General features: G+C 47.3%; 1 protein-coding gene across 2 annotated transcripts in view; it reads right to left on the minus strand.

The window, feature by feature from the left end:
• The window catches only part of HIVEP3 (HIVEP zinc finger 3), a 69480-nt gene that overhangs the window by 47339 nt on the left and 5848 nt on the right, over nucleotides 1-16293 (minus strand). For both annotated transcript variants that reach the window (XM_023554594.2, XM_003415329.3), the window contains exon 2: nucleotides 12074-12219. In XM_023554594.2, the coding sequence (XP_023410362.2) occupies nucleotides 12074-12219 (146 nt within the window). The remainder of the gene's footprint in view (nucleotides 1-12073; nucleotides 12220-16293) is intronic.

The raw sequence follows: 16293 nt of genomic DNA on the forward strand, positions 1-16293 counted from the left end.
CTTTGTCAGTAAGCCTCTCTTACACCCAGAGCTTCCAATCATCTTTGAGGCCCCAACTCTTAAATATGAGAAGACATCAATGGTTACAAGACACGTGAGGAAAGAGACCAACACAACCACACAGACAAAAGGGAATTTGAGGGAACCAGAAGCCATGCAGAAAACTATAAAAAAACTAAACAAAAACAACTAACATTAACAGCCTCAGAGAGATATAAATATATTAAAAAAAGTATCTATAAAATAAAAATAGCATACTATTAAAAGGAACATTCAGAAAAAAAGAGCTCTTGAAAATTAAAAGTGCGATAGCAGAAATGAAAAACTCAATAGAATCGCTGGAAGACAAAATGGGAGGAAGTGCTCAGAGAGTAGAGCAAAGAGACTGAGATGGAAAATCTGACAGAAAGGTATGCAAATTAGAGGAACAAGTCAGTTGGTCCCACCCCAGGATAACAGGAGTCCCAGAAGGAAAGGGGTGGGGGAATAAGGGAGAGAAAATCATTAAAGAAACAACTCCAGAAAAATTTTTTAAAGTGGAAGTCCCTGAGCGGCTAGATTGAAAGGGCCACTGCGTGATGAAAAGCGACCCATACCAAGGTCCACTGCTGTAAAATTTCCTAACCATAGGGATGAAGAGAAGACCCCAAGACAGTAAAAAGACTGGAACAGGAATATGAATGGATCTGGAATTCTTAATAGCAACTTTGAAGCTAGAGGGCAATGAAGCAACGCCTTCAAAACCCTGAGGGAAAACAATTTCAGATTCAGAATTCTACACTTCAGTCAACTGTGAAGATATTTTCAGACATGCAAAGTGTCAAAAGATTTACCTTTCATGTACCATTTCTCAAGAAACTACTGAAGGATGTGCTATATGAAAATGAGGGAGTAAATCAACAAAAAGGAAGACGTACAGCTCCAGAAAGAGAAGATCCAACATAGGAGGCAAAGAGAATCCCCAGGAATGGGATGGAGACCCCAGAAGGGCAGCTGTGCAGTAGGCCAGGGTTTGGGACCAGGGGCAACCAGCTCAACCTGGAGTAGGCCAGGTGGCCCTGGGGGTCACTGCCTCAGAAAGATGGAATTTACCAATTACTGATGCATCTGAATGTCTTTGAGAGGTGATTTTAGTGACGTGAGAATTTGGGGGTTGAATTAGTAATAAAAATATAGAAAACTAAACAAAAATAAATAAATAACCCAACCATACAATTATTATCCAGGGCGAAACAGAAAAATTGTAGAGGAAAGAAAAAGTAACCATAGTTACTACATGACTCTGTCGTGCATTACGTATGATACAACTCTAATGAGAGGATGGGGGAACAGGAGGGGGATGTGGAAGGTACAAAGGCCTGTGAGTCAATAGATAATGCCTAAAGCTGAAGAAGGAGCCTGGGCTGCGGAAGTGGTTTATGATCGGCTTCTTCTAAAGGATGGCAGTTCTAACCCACCTAAAGAGTACAGCCAAGAAAACTCTATGGAGCAGTTCTACTCTGTCAGGGGCCAGCTCCACAGCAGCTAACAACAACAACAAAGCTGAAGAAGTCCCTAAAACCAAAAACCCAGTGCCGTCGTGTCGATTCCGACTCATAGCGACCCTACAGGACAGAGTAGAACTGCCCCATAGAGTTTCCAAGGAGCGCCTGTTGGATTTGAATTGCTGACCTTTCAGTTAGCAGTCGAACACTTAACCACTGTGCCACCAGGGCTTCAAGATGAGAAAGGTCCCTTGGTGGCCCAAAAAGTTTGCACTCAACTGTTAACCTAAAGGTTGGCAGTTCTAATGCACCCAGTGGCTCTGCAGGAGAAAGGCCTGGCGAACTGTTTCCACAAAGATATACACCCAAGAAAACCCTATGGAGTAGTTCCACTCTGTAACACATGGGGTCTCCATGAATTGGAATCGACTTGAAGGCAACTAACAGCAACAGCAACAACAAAGCTGAAAAACCAAGAATTAGCAACCCAAGCACGTTATTTAGAGGTATCGCAGTAAATGCCAAGATAACGAGCTCAAAGAGATGAAAGTTACTGCTTTCAGGGAGGAGAACATCTGAGGAAAAGAGGAACAGTAGCTGCTTTCCATAACAAAACTTGTGGAAATAGCTGACTCTTTAAACTCTGTGCATGTGTAATTGATAAAAATAAAGACTGAAAGAGAAAGAAAAAGCCCTGTCGTTCTCTAACAGTCTGTTTTCCACAGGGGAGAGACAAGGAGAAGCCAGTTTCCCTCTGGGCACCCAGCCTGATTCTCACCCACCCCAACTCCCTACCCTCAACTAACAGGAAAGGAGCCAGGACTCAGGCAGGCTGTCGAGACCCAGAGGACACTGAGTCTTTGAAAAGCCACAGCCCTCAAGGGACCACTTGCCCTCAAGACAGAGCCCCGTGCTGACCCAGACCCAACCTGGGAACCAAAGGCAGCCTCCCACTGAAAATGGATTCTCCTTTAAAATTTTAATAGGATGCAGTTAGGTCTTCCCTTCTGGTCCTCAGGACTCCGGAGGGCTCTGGCCCCAGTGTACTCCAGACACACAGCTGGCCTGAGGATCGATATGTCTTTTTTCTTTCCCATTTCCCTTTTCATGTTTTCTTTCTTCTTCTTTTTTTAACTGTCCATGCCTTGGGTTTTATAGTGACATAAGTGGCTTTCTTTAATGCCTGGAGGGAGTGTTCCGTGGGAAGTCCTTGGAGTTCTCAGAAGAAAGGCGCTAGGTCCACTCAGAGAACCAACCTAACTAGACTGTCTCACATCTGATACTTATATTTTGGGGATAATCTTCACGGAGGAATAATTTTTCCAAGAATCTAAGTGGTTTTTTGGGAGTAGAAATTCCTTCCTCATGTTTTTAAAATAGCCATTCACAAATCTATTGTTGGTGAGGACCTGGAGCCTCACAAGTGGCTTGAAAGGGTGAAAAGAAGTCTGCATTGGGGCGATGAGATGCGAGAACCATTCCCGTTTCCCATCCCCAGATCATCCATACTGCCTGCATCCAACCAGCATCTCTCTTCCCTCTGTTACTACAAGAGAAATGTCCCTTCTCATCAGTGCTTTGGGCCCACCTTGCACCCTCTCTGGGACTTGGCTCCTGCACTCTGCCCTTCCTCCCCCTAGCATCACTCATTGGTCCCTTGCTTGTGGGTCATTCCTAGCAGCACACACATATGCATGAGGTCTCTCAGCTTAAACAGCTACCTGCTCATCCCCATACCCCTCTCCAGGTCCCACCCCTGTTTCGCTGCTCCCCTCCACAGCCAGCCGCTTAGGACAGGGTGTACACATGCTGTCTCCACTCCTCATTTCAGCCCATGCCATTGGAAGTCCATCTCTCCCTCTCCACTGAAACAGCTCCCATCAAGGTTACCAGTGACCTCCACGTGGCCATACGCAATGGACGCTTGCTTGTCCTCACCTTCCTAGGCCTCTGAGCAGCGCTTAACATAGTTTTCTCCTTTTTGAACACTCTCTGCTCTTGGCTTCTAGGATTTCACACTTTGCTGGGTTTCCTCCTACACCTTTTCAAACTCTTTTGCAGTTGGTACATCCCAGGGCTCAGGCCTGGACATCCTTTACTTTTCTCTCTTCTCCATCTCCCTAGGTGACCCCATCTAGCTCCTTAGCCATAAAGAGCATCTATACATTGGCAAGGAGCCCTGGTGGTGCAGTGGTTAAGAGCTCAGCTGGTAACTGAAAAGCCAGTGGCTCAAACTCACCAGTAGGCTCCTTGGAAGAGAGATGCGGCAGTCTGCTTCCGTAAAGAATTACAACCTCAGAAATCCTATGGGAGAGTTCTACTCTATCCTCTAGGGTCGCTATGGGTTGGAATAGACTCGATGGCAACAGGGGTTATACATTGACAACCCCAAATGTTTATTTCCAGCTCAGGCCTGTCTCCTGAGTTTGAGGTCCATATAGCCAATTGCCAAATGTCTCCCTGAACAACTGCACTTGGATATACGACTGACATCTCAAGAATAGCATACCCACCAAAGTTTTGGACTCCCCTCCTCCAAGCCTATTTCTCACTACCCTCCACCCTTCCCCATCTCAGCAAATGGCACCATCATTCATCATCCATTACCCAAGTCAGAAATTTGGTTGTAATTCTTATTTTCGATTTCTCTTTCTCACCCTCCACATTCGATTCATCAGAAGTCCTATAGCTCCATTCCCCATCTTCACTGCCATCTCCCTAGTCTGAGACACTGGATCTCTCACCTGGACTCTGCAATACCCCAACCCTCCCTTCTGCCCCCACATTCTTCCTGAAGTCCAGTTCATGTTCCCTAAAAGAGATGGAGCAACAAAATTTGGGTGCATGAAGAGGAGAATAAAACCCAGCATGGACTCATGTGATAGAAGTTGAACAGAGCTGCACTTCCAGAGGGAGGCTTGAGAATTAAAGAGAGATCAAGACACTGAGTCTCAGGAAGCAGGCGGGGCCCTGACAGCCTGCACTCTCCCAAGGAGGAGAGCAGGCCCCATCCAGAGCTGAGCACCTAGGACCAATCCTCTCCAGCCTCTAGAACACAGGGCTCTGTTCAGGGCAGGAACTGGCAGCCATGAGCTGGCATCATTTCTTTCATTTTTACCTTTAACACTTCCCTGGCAAAATGGTCAGCAGGTGAGTGACCTTGGGTCCTGTCATGGATTGAATTGTGTCCCCCAAAAATGTGTATACCAATTTGGCTAGGCCATGATTCCCAGTATTGCATGATTGTCCACCATTTTGTTATCTGATATGATTTTCCTGTGCCTTGTAAATCCTACCTCTATAATGTTAATGAGGTGGGATAGGTGGCAGTTATGTTAATGAGGTAGGGCTAATCTACAAGATTGAATTTATATCTCTTTTGAGATATAAAAGAGAGAAGCGAGCAGAGAGATGGGGGGACCTCATACCACCAAGAAAGCAGTGCCGGGAGCTGACTGCATCCTTTGGACCTGGGGTTCCTACATGGAGAAGCTTCTAGTCCAGGGGAAGATTAATGAGAAGGACCTTCCTCCAGAACTGACAGAAACAGAACACCTTCCCCTGGAGCTGACACCCTGAATTTGAACTTCTAGCCTACTAGACTATGAGAGAATAAATTTCTCTTTGTTAAAGCCATTCACTTGTGGTATTTCTGTTATAGCAGCACTAGATTAACTAAGACACCAGATGCCTGTCCCATAACTAAAACCCTCTAACTGTGCCTTGCTTGACTTCAGACCAATTGGTTGGTCCTGCCCAGCCTGGTTCAGTCCAATCTTGTGAACTTGTTCTGACCCTGAGGGCTCAATTCTGCTCTCAGGTTCTAAGAGCCACTGAGTCCAGGGACCCCCCTCCTCCCCCAAGGTCTGAGTCAACCCCAATGATGGGGAGTCAGATTCCTTCATTTAATATACATTCTCAAGCACTGTTTATGTGCTAGGCACAATTTCAGGCACTAGGGGTACAGCAATGAAGACAATTCCTGCCCTCTGTGGGGGCAACAAAGAAACAAATAAACTAATAAATATAGAGAAAAATAAAGCAGGGAAAGGAAGGGGCCTAGAAAATGCCGGAGGGGAATGCAGGTTCATTTTGGGTGGTCTGGGAAGGTTTCACTGACAGAGTAATGGAGGGAAGTGAGGAAGCCATGGACTCTCCAGAAAAAGAGAATTGTAGGCAGAGGGAACAGCATGTGCAATGGCCCTGAGGAAGGAGCATATCTGAGAAACAGTGAAGAGGCCACTATGGTTGGAGCACAGGGGTGTGGTGAGTGAGGGGTTAGGTGGCAGGCAGGGGTCAGGGAGGACCTGGGCACAGAGCATGCGGGGTCTGATGCCACGTTAACAGCATCCCTCTGGTCACTGGGTTGAGAATATACTGTAGTGGTGCGGTATAATGAATTACTTAATGTGGCCCTTCTAGCCATGGTCTTTGTGACTCACACACAATGATTGAGTGGGACTATACAAATAGATATACGGAACCTGTGATGGTCGGGGTTATGTGCCAACTTGGCTAGGCCACGATTCCCAGTATTGTATGGTTGTCTTCCATTTTATATGTTGTGGATCCTGACCTCTACATGTTGATGAGGCAGGATGGGGGTGGGTGGGTCTTGGGCACAGTCTTCTCTTTCCTGGGGTGTGGCCTGCATGTAAGATATATGTGTGTGTCCTGCTGAGGCTCTCTTTCTCTGCATCTGTATTTTTCTTCTCTCCTTCAAAAGATGCTTTTATTTGCCCCCTTTGGTCACTTAAAAGACCTTCAGAGCATTTAGCAAGTATATTGGAATGTACACAGTTTGTCTGCCTATGTTGTACATTTTATAACCTCTATGCTACCAACCGTAAACTAGTATGTTTTTGGTTCTAGTTTGGGTTTAGAATGGCTTACCTGAAGATTTTATCCCTTACACCTATCCAAAAGGCTCCAACTTATCACTACTTATCTAATTCATAATTTAATCAATTTGTTCCCCAATAAGTACACCAAAACCCAGTGCCGTCGAGTCGATTCCGACTCATACCAACCCTATAGGACAGAGTAGAACTGCCCCATAGAGTTTCCATGGAGTGCCTGGCGGATTCGAACTGCTGACCCTAACAAATATTACCAAAGACATAATTCAATATAATCATTAATTTTTGACTGGAGTTCACAGCAAGATGGGATTAGGCAGAGTATAATATAGCCTGAAAAATATCCTGCACTTCTGAGCTTCAAACTCCAAGAATAAAAAGATTTGAGAAATTACTAGAAAATAATAACACCCATTGCCATCGAGTTCGTTCTGACTCATATCGACCCTGTAGAACAGAGTAGAACTGCCCCATAGGGTTTCCAAGGCTGTAAATCTTTACGGGAGCAGATTGCTACATCTTTTTCTCCTGAGGAGTGCTGGTGGGTTCGAACCACCGACTTTTCAGTTAACAACTGAGTGATTAATCAATGCACTACCAGAGCTCCTCATTAGAAAAGAATATAGCCTTTAAATTTTTAAAAATGAAAATTATTCTCTCCAAGGTATTATTTCATGAACACACACATGCGTGCGCAGGCACGTGTTTAAATACAGATATGCCATACAATAATGAGTGTTAGGTACGCTGCATGAACTATTACACTTGAATAAAAGTAAAGTCAGGTACTAGAGATGGAAATACATGAAATAGAAAAGTACAATGTTGAAATATAACTTCTTCAAGTGGAACACTACTGAATTACACCAACTTTTAAAATAATTTTTTATCAAATATACAGAGTCCTGTGAGTCACAGTAGTTCCAAGTATGTTGTGCTGTGTACTAAGGATGAATTCATTGAACATCCAGGTGGACTGTCACACAGGTAGCTGGATACATGTTCAATAGCCCAGGGGCGAAATCCAGCTGGAGTTACGAGTCTGGGAGTCATCAGCCTACAGCTACAGATAGAGTCAACACGGTTGCAGAGGGTCACTCTGGGGGTACCTCATGTTTAGAGACTGGGGAGATGATGGAGAATCACCAAAGACAATGAGAAGGTATAGACAATGAAGGGAAAGGATAATCAAGAAAGATGGTTTTCTGGAAACTACTCAGTTTTAAGGAAGAAGGTGGGATGACCTGTGTCAAATGCTGTCAGAAAAGAAGTGAAAACTGAGCACTGAAAACTGAGCAAGGTGGAGGCCGCTGCTGACCTTGATCAGAGCAGCCTCTGTGGTGTAGTGATTCCAAAGGCCTGCCTGGAATGGGTCTGAGAAACGATGAGAGGAAAGGTGCGAGATGAGCAAGCGTAGACAACCCTTTTATGGGGTTTTTCTTTAGAGGCAAGCAGAAAAACCTGGTGATATAAGCCCTTCAGTCAAAAAGTATTTTTTTCAGGTGGGAAACCTTAGATTTGAGTATGCAAATTTGAGGGGCCCAGGAGAGAGGGAATTGCTGGATAGGTGTGTTGGGGTAGGTAAGAAGGGATGGGAATCAACGCCCTGACAGGAGCACAGATGGTGCAGCAGCTGAATCCCGCAGCTCCCAGGCTCTGGCATGGGCTCCTCTTGCTAAAGGCTGGGCTAAGAGGGAAGCCCTGGGCAACCCCATGCCCTTGAGGCACCATACCCCATCCTCATTGTGCCAGCCAACAGCAGGGCTTCTATTCCACTGGCTTGTACTCCAGCGCCAAGTGGGGGAGGATCAGGGGAGAGGAAGTCTCCAAGATGACATTGAGACTTTGAGTGTGAAGGGCTGGGTGGTGGTGGCTGCTTCCTCTGAGATCTGGATGTGGAAGGAGTAGCTGTTGGTGGGGAGTGGAGGGCTTGGTTGGCATGTGCTGACTTGTAGGTGTCTGTGGGTCTCCCAGGAAAGATGTCTCACAGGGTATGGAGTTCAGGAGTGAGGTCCTAGCCAGAGACACCTTGACACAGCGATGAGGTTTCAAGTCAAGGGGATAGATGACATTGGCAAGGGAGAATGCTTGTGACGAGAAGAAATGAGTCCACCTGGCCTGACGCACGAATCACCATCGCACCGGGATTACTGACCAACCCACCTTTCCTCTCCGCCTGTCCACATCTGACCCATCCTTCCAGGCCTAGCCCCAAACGCTCTCTGGCTACTCCAGCCCCAGGGGTCCTTCCCTGCTGCCAGCTTCTCAGGCCTGCAGTCCACAGCTCAGCCCTGGACCTGTGCTGCCTTTTGAACTAGTTTCCCAAGCACCTTGAGGGCAGAACAGCTTACTCCTTTAGGGTCACTGACATCATCTGACACAGGGCAACTATGAGGCACTGATCAAATAAATCATTCCGATGGGCTGATTAATTGATTGATTCCTGGATTGGGGGTTGAGAAAAATGGAAATGAGAGCCTAACTAGTGATAAATTAAACTCAAGGATGTTGGAATCTTACAGCATCTACTTGTTTCTGTCTGGCTTATTAACTCACCATTATTAGCTAGAGCTATCTGTTTCAACATGGGTGTGTCTCAAAAACACTGTTGAACAAAAATAACAAGTTGCAGACGTTATGGTAAACCCGACTGGAGTAGTCATTAGTGCTGTCTACTGAATATTTCCACTTCTCCCAGGCATAAGCCAGGATTGCCCTTCCTACCTTCTCAAAGTCAGGTGAGGCCATGTGACTTGCTCTGGGCTATGAAATGTGAGCACAAGCTTCTGGGTGGAAGCCTTGAGAGCCAGAGCATAAGCCATCAGTTTGTCCATCCTTTCTTGGCCTGCATTGGTCTGGATCCCTCCGTGACTGAAGAACAGAGCCTCATTGCAGATCCTTGTCAAACATGTATTGGAGTGAAATACAAACCTTCATTGTGTTTAAAAAGAAGGAGGAGGACGAGGAGGAGAAATCAGCCCAAGGCAAAGACAACCTTGTTGACTGCAGATGGATGTGACGGATATAGTCAGTGTTTCTAGGTGGGGGCACGCCTGGTGTTTTGAGTGGGACAAGTCTTGGGTATACAGAGTGTCAACACCCCTGAACCTGTCCATGGAATGTCAGAGGTGCCCCCAGCTATGTGACAAAAACGCTTCCACCCCCCACATTTCTAAACACTCCTGGTGGTGGTGGTGGGGGTGATGCCACCAGCCCAAGAGAAACATGAATGTAGAACGATCATTAGTTACAAGGGTGAGAGGCACGTGGGTCCCCAGATGAGACAGTCGGCCTGAGGAGAGAAAAATATCTGACTGCCTACACTACAGAAACCCCCTTAAGTGCTCAAATTGGATGTGACAAGTTTGAAGAGTAGGGATGATCTTTTTCACAGTAGCTAGAACAGAGTGAGATAATCCTGAAGGGAGATAAAAGAGAGAGATATAACAGTGATAAAATGTGCAGATTTCCATTGTTCTGCAAGTATAAACTACAGCTTTTATACTGGTCTTGACGGATCTTCTGACAATCCTACCAAGTACGTTATTAGTCCCATTTTATAGATGAAGAGACTGAGGGTCATATGGGTGGGGATTGTCCAAGGTAGAAGAGAAGTAAGTGGGAGAGCTGCTCTGAGGTAGAGACTATGGATGATGGTAGAGAGGGAGGTCCTGAAGTGGAGCAGTTGGGAGTGAGTGACAGCCTGGATGTGACGGTGGGGGGAGGGCGAGGAGTGGAGACTAATGTCCAGGTCTAGGCTTGGGGAAAATGACAAAGCCACTGACTTTGACAAAGAGAAGGGATCTGTATGGGGAAGGGGTGTGGGAACTCAGGTGTCACCTTTCACCTTTCACCTGTGGGCAGAGACGACCAACAAACAGCAGAGCTTTGAACTAGAATAGGGAGAGGCTCCTGCCAGCTGCCACTCCCCAGGCCCAGGCCTCCCAGGGGAACCAGGGCAGCAGGGGCGGTCTTGGGGAGCCAGAGGAGAGAGGGAAGGCATCTGAGAGGGTCCGATGGGGTCCAGGTTGAGGAGGGAGAAGTTAGAGGAAGGAGAGGCCCCTCTACCCACAGCCCACGGGACCTAACCCTCCTCCCCTCTTTTGCTTTAACTGGTGTTGGGATTTGGCTGAATCGGGATTTGCTAACCAGCAGGACCTCTAGTCTGGAGGCTTGAACCTCTCAGGGCAGGAGCAAACCCCTCTTCACACACTTACAGAATGCTGCTGAAGGTAAGCTCCTCACCCACCAGCTAGCACTCAGCGGCCCCTGCGAGCCCCATGGACAGTCCTTGAAAAGGGGAGCAGGAAAGCCACTGAGACCAGATGCACTGTGAAGTCTGGGTGGCCTCTGAAAGGGCCCTGTGACATGGGAACACAGAGACACACGAGGGCGCTCTAACCAAACAGCAGGAGAGGGAGCAGAAACCCTTCCATCCCCAAATGGAAAGAGGATTTGCATTTTGAAAAGCCTTTGGTCCAGTGTTTCTCAGTGGAGCTGTTGTTGGCATTAGGGGCAAGATGCTTCTTTCCTGCAGGGAAGAATGCCTGTCCCTCCCTCCCCACCCCCCACTGCAGGATATTCACCCTCCCTGACCCCCTCTCATCACTGTGACCAACCTACTACCCCCTCACCTCCAGACCTTGCTGGCTAGGGCCACCAGAGGCTGCAGACTGGTGGCCTTGGGGAGCTTGGCAGCCTCTGCTTTCCCCCAATCTTTATGGAGGAACTGTGTCCCCCCCTTTTACTCTGTGAGTTAGGAACTTGCAGTGCTAGAGAATCAGAAGCCCCCAATGCCAGTCCAGTGCTGACCAGTGTTGCTCATGGGGACTGTCTCCCAGGAGGTAAGTTTTCCTCCACACTGTTTCTTCCCAGGGCCAAGTAGAAATCAAGGGCCGCACCAGTGACACCAGAGACACAGACATAGGACCCTGCGACAGACACCACAGGACCTGCTTACAGACACCCAAATCCCAGGGAGCAAACGTGTGACCACACAGAACACAGCTTGCACAGAACTTCCACAAAGCAAGCCTGAAATGAGGCACCCTTCTGGAGCCCGGAGAGTCCCCAAACTCGTGAGTTCTGAGATGTTTTAATCATTAGGATTCCAAAGACAAGCGGCGAAGGAGAATTGCCAGGAATGGTATTCAAAATATTAACAACCGGTTGGAGCCTGGGCCTGGCCAGCGGGAGCGGAGACCGGTATGACCGGAGACTGGTATGACAGCTGGTGTGCGCTCTGTGCTATCAGCACTGCACGCAGCCCTGGAGGCAGAGTTGAGCCCCCTCAGGAACCCCAGGGGACAGAGGCCCAGGAAAAGGCATGCCAAGTTGGCCACTTGGGCAGACAGAGGTGACTTTCAGGGAACACACAGCAAGGTAAATGGCGGCCCAGGGAGGCTCACCAGTGACCTCAACGCAGGGGCTAAGAACTGAAGAAATAAGGGGCTGGAGAAAAGACCCAGACTCCACCAGATCCTCAACCAACACCGGGGACCCCACCCCCACCAAAGAGCCCAGCGCTCTTAAACACGGAGTGGCCTGCGAGTTCCATGGAGGGGGCATCTGCTGAAAGGCGTTGCAGGCAGCACAGGAAACCTCAGGAGAACAGCTCTCTGTTTGAGATGCTCACTGCCTCTGAATACAGACAGTCTGCCCCCGGGCCGCTGACCAGGCCAGTGCTTATTCCACAGGCAGCAGAAACCGAAAACCAAACGTGGTCCTTACCCTCCTTCGAAGATTTTGATCCTCGCGGGCTCCCCTCTCTTGGAGGCAGGAGCGTCCTCCTCTGGCTTCCCTCGCTTCTCTTCTTCCTTCTCGGCTCTAGCTATATCTTTCTGGCCTTCCGGGGAAACCAGCGAAGGGAGGTGAACCTGGCCCACCGCAGGGATGACAAAACCATTGCTGGTTAAAACGTTCATCGTCAGGCAGGAATGTCACTCTAATAATGATGCCTTACACAGTATTGCATGCGTACACAGGCCAGCTCGCTTAATCTTCACCCGGCTCCGTGAAGAGGTGTTATTAGCCCCATTTTACAGAAATGAGGAAATTGATGCCTAGAGAGCTGAAGTTCCTTATCCAAGGCCACATAGTAAATCAGTGCCAAAGCTGGGCCTCCAACTAGGTCAGAAGACATGTCTTTGGGACGGTGTGAGATATCCAGGAAGCACAAGGTCAATGCCACACTGTGTGTACTCTTGAGTTCTTACATCAGCCTGGGAGTTCCTAAGGACAGGCCCTCATCTTCATTTCCTTGGTGTTCCCATCACCCCAAACAGGGCCTGTTTCACAGAAAGTGCTCAGTGAATGTTAAACAAATAAATGGAGACTCTGCCTTTTTGAGGATTTGGAGGACCCACCAGCACAAGGAAAGGAGGCAGGGGCTGGGTACTCAGGGCATCTCCAGCCTTCTAAGATGAGCCAACTGCAATGGGGCGGTGAAGGTGGACTCAGGAGGCCTTAGTGTGTTTGAAAAGCCAGAGGCCATAGCCCCCGAGAGTCTGCTGTGAGTTTTTCGGGGCCTCTAGCCCAACTTCTGCTTTGCGCTATGCTCACTTTGGGACTTGGGTCTTCCATATTCCAGGGTCTCCAGTGAGGTGGTCACTTGCTTTCTAGGTGAGGGTTCCTACATCTTAGGCCTCTATGACTCTGGGGGGATTCTGGCAGGTTGAATCATAAGTGGGATATCGAAGCCATGATGTCCATCCAGGCCAAAGCAGGGTGTCCTGGGATGCATTCTCCAGGAGGTGGGGACAGGCGGGCAGGAGCCCTGCAGCCCTGCCTAGCTCCCCGCCCAAGCTTGGTCTCTTTGGGAAGGTTCCCTGTTACCACCTCCTACCCTGGGAACACATCTGGGTAGCTGCTGGCATTTGACTGGTCCAGTTTTCTTTATAGATCAGGAAACTGAGGCTCAAGGAGCCCAAGGACACTCAACAAGTTAAGGGCAGAGCTGGGAGCAGAGCATAGGTTTCCCGCTCCAGTACGCTGGCCCCTGAACTGGTACCAAAGCCTGGGATCCAGGCCGATTGCCCTGACCCCAGAGTCCCCCAGAGCCTGACCCAGAGAGGCTCTGAGAATAGCGAAGCTATTTTTGGGCCAGCCCACTGATGAGTGTGCACTGGGGAGGGTCAGGTTTTCGTGTCTAAGGGAACCCATTCTCTTCACAGAGACATGTACCTCAGTGGTGAGAGCTGGCCCAGTGGGAAAGGCTGGCATTGACCTTGTGCTTCCTGGACATCTTCCACTATCCCAAGAACATGTCCTCTGACCCTCCAGATGGTGGTGGGGTATGCACGCCCTTGTGTAGGGAGAAGCGATGTTGCACTGGAGACTGGGGGCCAGCATTTCCAGGAGTGTAGTTCTCATTCTACTTCATGTCACTGTCATATTGTCATTAAGGTCACAAGGACCCATGTTGTTTCCAGCCTACGGAAGAAACAACCATGTCTTCTGGTGCTGGGACAACTTAAGGATCACAGTACCCCACACCAGCTAGGGTGGGGCCAAGCTGAAAGGCACCTTATTGGGAAAGGGGATCTGGGCCCCAGCACCACATCGGCCACTGCAGACTAAGCTGCTTGGGGTGACTTCCTTCATCTCTCTCGGTCTCAGGGTCTGAGGGGCTGATTAGCCCACATTCTATGACTCAGTGACCCCCAAATGATCTCCTCAGAATTTTTGGTGGGGTGCACCATGGGAGGGTCTGGACTGCTGCTTTGGTGGAAGGTGGCTGATTTTTAGCAATACCCTTGGATTTCCAGAGGACAGCTTTTGTACTCCCACCTGGCCTGTGCTCTGGGCTGTCATGGCATAGCTAATGGGTCTCCCATTGGCTGAAAGGGCAGCTTCTCCCTCACAACCAGCTGTGATGTCTGGGCCAAGATGGAGTAAATTGGGTTTGGTGGTAATAAGCCACTTCACCACGGAGCCTAGTGTTGGAATTCAGCAGTGGGACCAGGGATCTACTTTGACTTTTAATAATAATAATTTAATAATAATAATATAGTATAGTATAAAACATTTCTGAGGACCAATGTGCCAAGCAGTGCTCTAAGCACACTTTGCATATTTTAACTCACTTAATTATTGCCACAGTCCTATGAGGTTAAGTATTACTATTATCCCTAATTTACAGATGAGGAAACCAAGGTACAGAGAAGTTAAGTAACTTGGCCCAAGGTCTCACTGCTCGTAAGTGGGGTAGCGGGATTCAAACCTGAGCAACTTGACAACCAAGACCTTGTTCTTAATCTCCTTGCAACGGTGGTTGTCAAAATGATCTCCAAGGAGATAAAAGGAAGGTGAGATCTGGGAAAAGGAATGTGGATACAAAGCGGACTCATACATAAGCTTAGGTTTCTCCAGGCCTCATACACAGAAGAAAACCTGTGACCAAACTCAAGCATGATAGGGTGGCCCATACCTTCATGAAGACAGTTAGGAAGAGCTTCAAAATGCAAAGAGAGCCCAAGCCCAAAGTGACTTTTCAGAACTATTAATAAAGAATGGAAGCTACAGAATGGCAAATGTCAGTTCAGTAGAATAAAGAACTTTCTCAAATCACTATCCAAAGAGGGATGGGGATGTACTGGGAGGTGGTGAGCTCCCCATTACTGGAAAGAGAGAGAGAGAGATGTGATTGTAGGAAGATTTCAAGCCATGGACCACGTAGTTACATTAATACACCATCTTTGTGCATTTCTGGCAGGAAATGTGCCAGGAATCAAACAGAATATTCAAAAATAAAGTTCACAGGTTTCAGTTCATTTTAGTAACGCAGCATTTTAAACAAATGATTGCCAAATCCAATTAAGCCAAATTAATTTCCTTTTTCTTAAATGGCCTGTTGAGTTTTTAGTTGTTATAATACAGGGGCAGCCTAGATCACTTGAAAGGGCTTTGGAGTGAGATCTAGTTTTTAAGCCAGGCTCTGCCATTTACTGTGTGGCCTTGGGGCAAGTTACTTAAATTCTCTGTGCTTTGGTGTCTTCATCCATAAAGTGGTGATGTGGCACCCTAACTTTCAAGGTGGTTGTGAGATTAAAGTTTAGCATAATACTGACACATAGTAAGTGCTCAAGAAGTTATAAGTATGAATATAATTACAACAGTATCTTAGGAGTAACCACAACCAGTAAGAGACACTGGAGAGCAAGTCAGTCATGATGTTTATGGCAAAAGTGGGTGTTTCATCTATGAATATCTGTATATTAGCAAGGGCTTCTAGAGAATAAATTTGGAAAACAGTTCTATGAATACTATCCAGCAGAGCTAAAAACAGATCCAATGCACATCACTCAGTGATAAAAGAAGAGGACATGAATGTATGGAAAGTTATGGAACACAGTTTTGCTCATTTATCTACAATATGAGTTTACTTTAGGGAACTTCTGTCTGATTGGATCAAAGCATCTGCTCTGAAGCCAAACTAATGGACATCTTTAAATTTGCAATAATCTTTCAAGGTTATTTTTCCTCAAATAATTGAAAGAAGAAAAATGGAAAGGCTCTTTGGAGTCAGACAGGTCTGGTTTTAAATCATGGATGTGCAAAAAGTTTGCCTATGACCTTGGCCTCCCTTAGCCTCTGTGTCTCAGTTCTCTCATATATAGAATGGAGATGGTAGAGGTGAACATTTACCAGATTAAAGGGCCCAGGATAGTGCCAGCACAGTGAGGCTGATCAATAAAAAAAGATCAGTTCTTATTCCACAAATGCCAAGTCAAAATAACACATCATGTCTTGAATCCTTAAGCTGGCCTCGTAAGGGTACAGAGGCATCTTTGTCTGAAGCAACCTTGGAATTACAGAATTTCAAACTTGCTGAGCTTAGAAAGCAGGGAACCAGTTCATTTCATAGCTCCTGATGCAGGCTCAGGTCAGAGGCAATTAAAGAGTAAGTACCAGACCTTAGTGAGGGGACAGGTGCTACCATACAACACAAA

Source organism: Loxodonta africana, chromosome 3, assembly GCF_030014295.1.
Source record: "Loxodonta africana isolate mLoxAfr1 chromosome 3, mLoxAfr1.hap2, whole genome shotgun sequence".
Classification (NCBI taxonomy): Eukaryota; Metazoa; Chordata; class Mammalia; order Proboscidea; family Elephantidae; genus Loxodonta; species Loxodonta africana.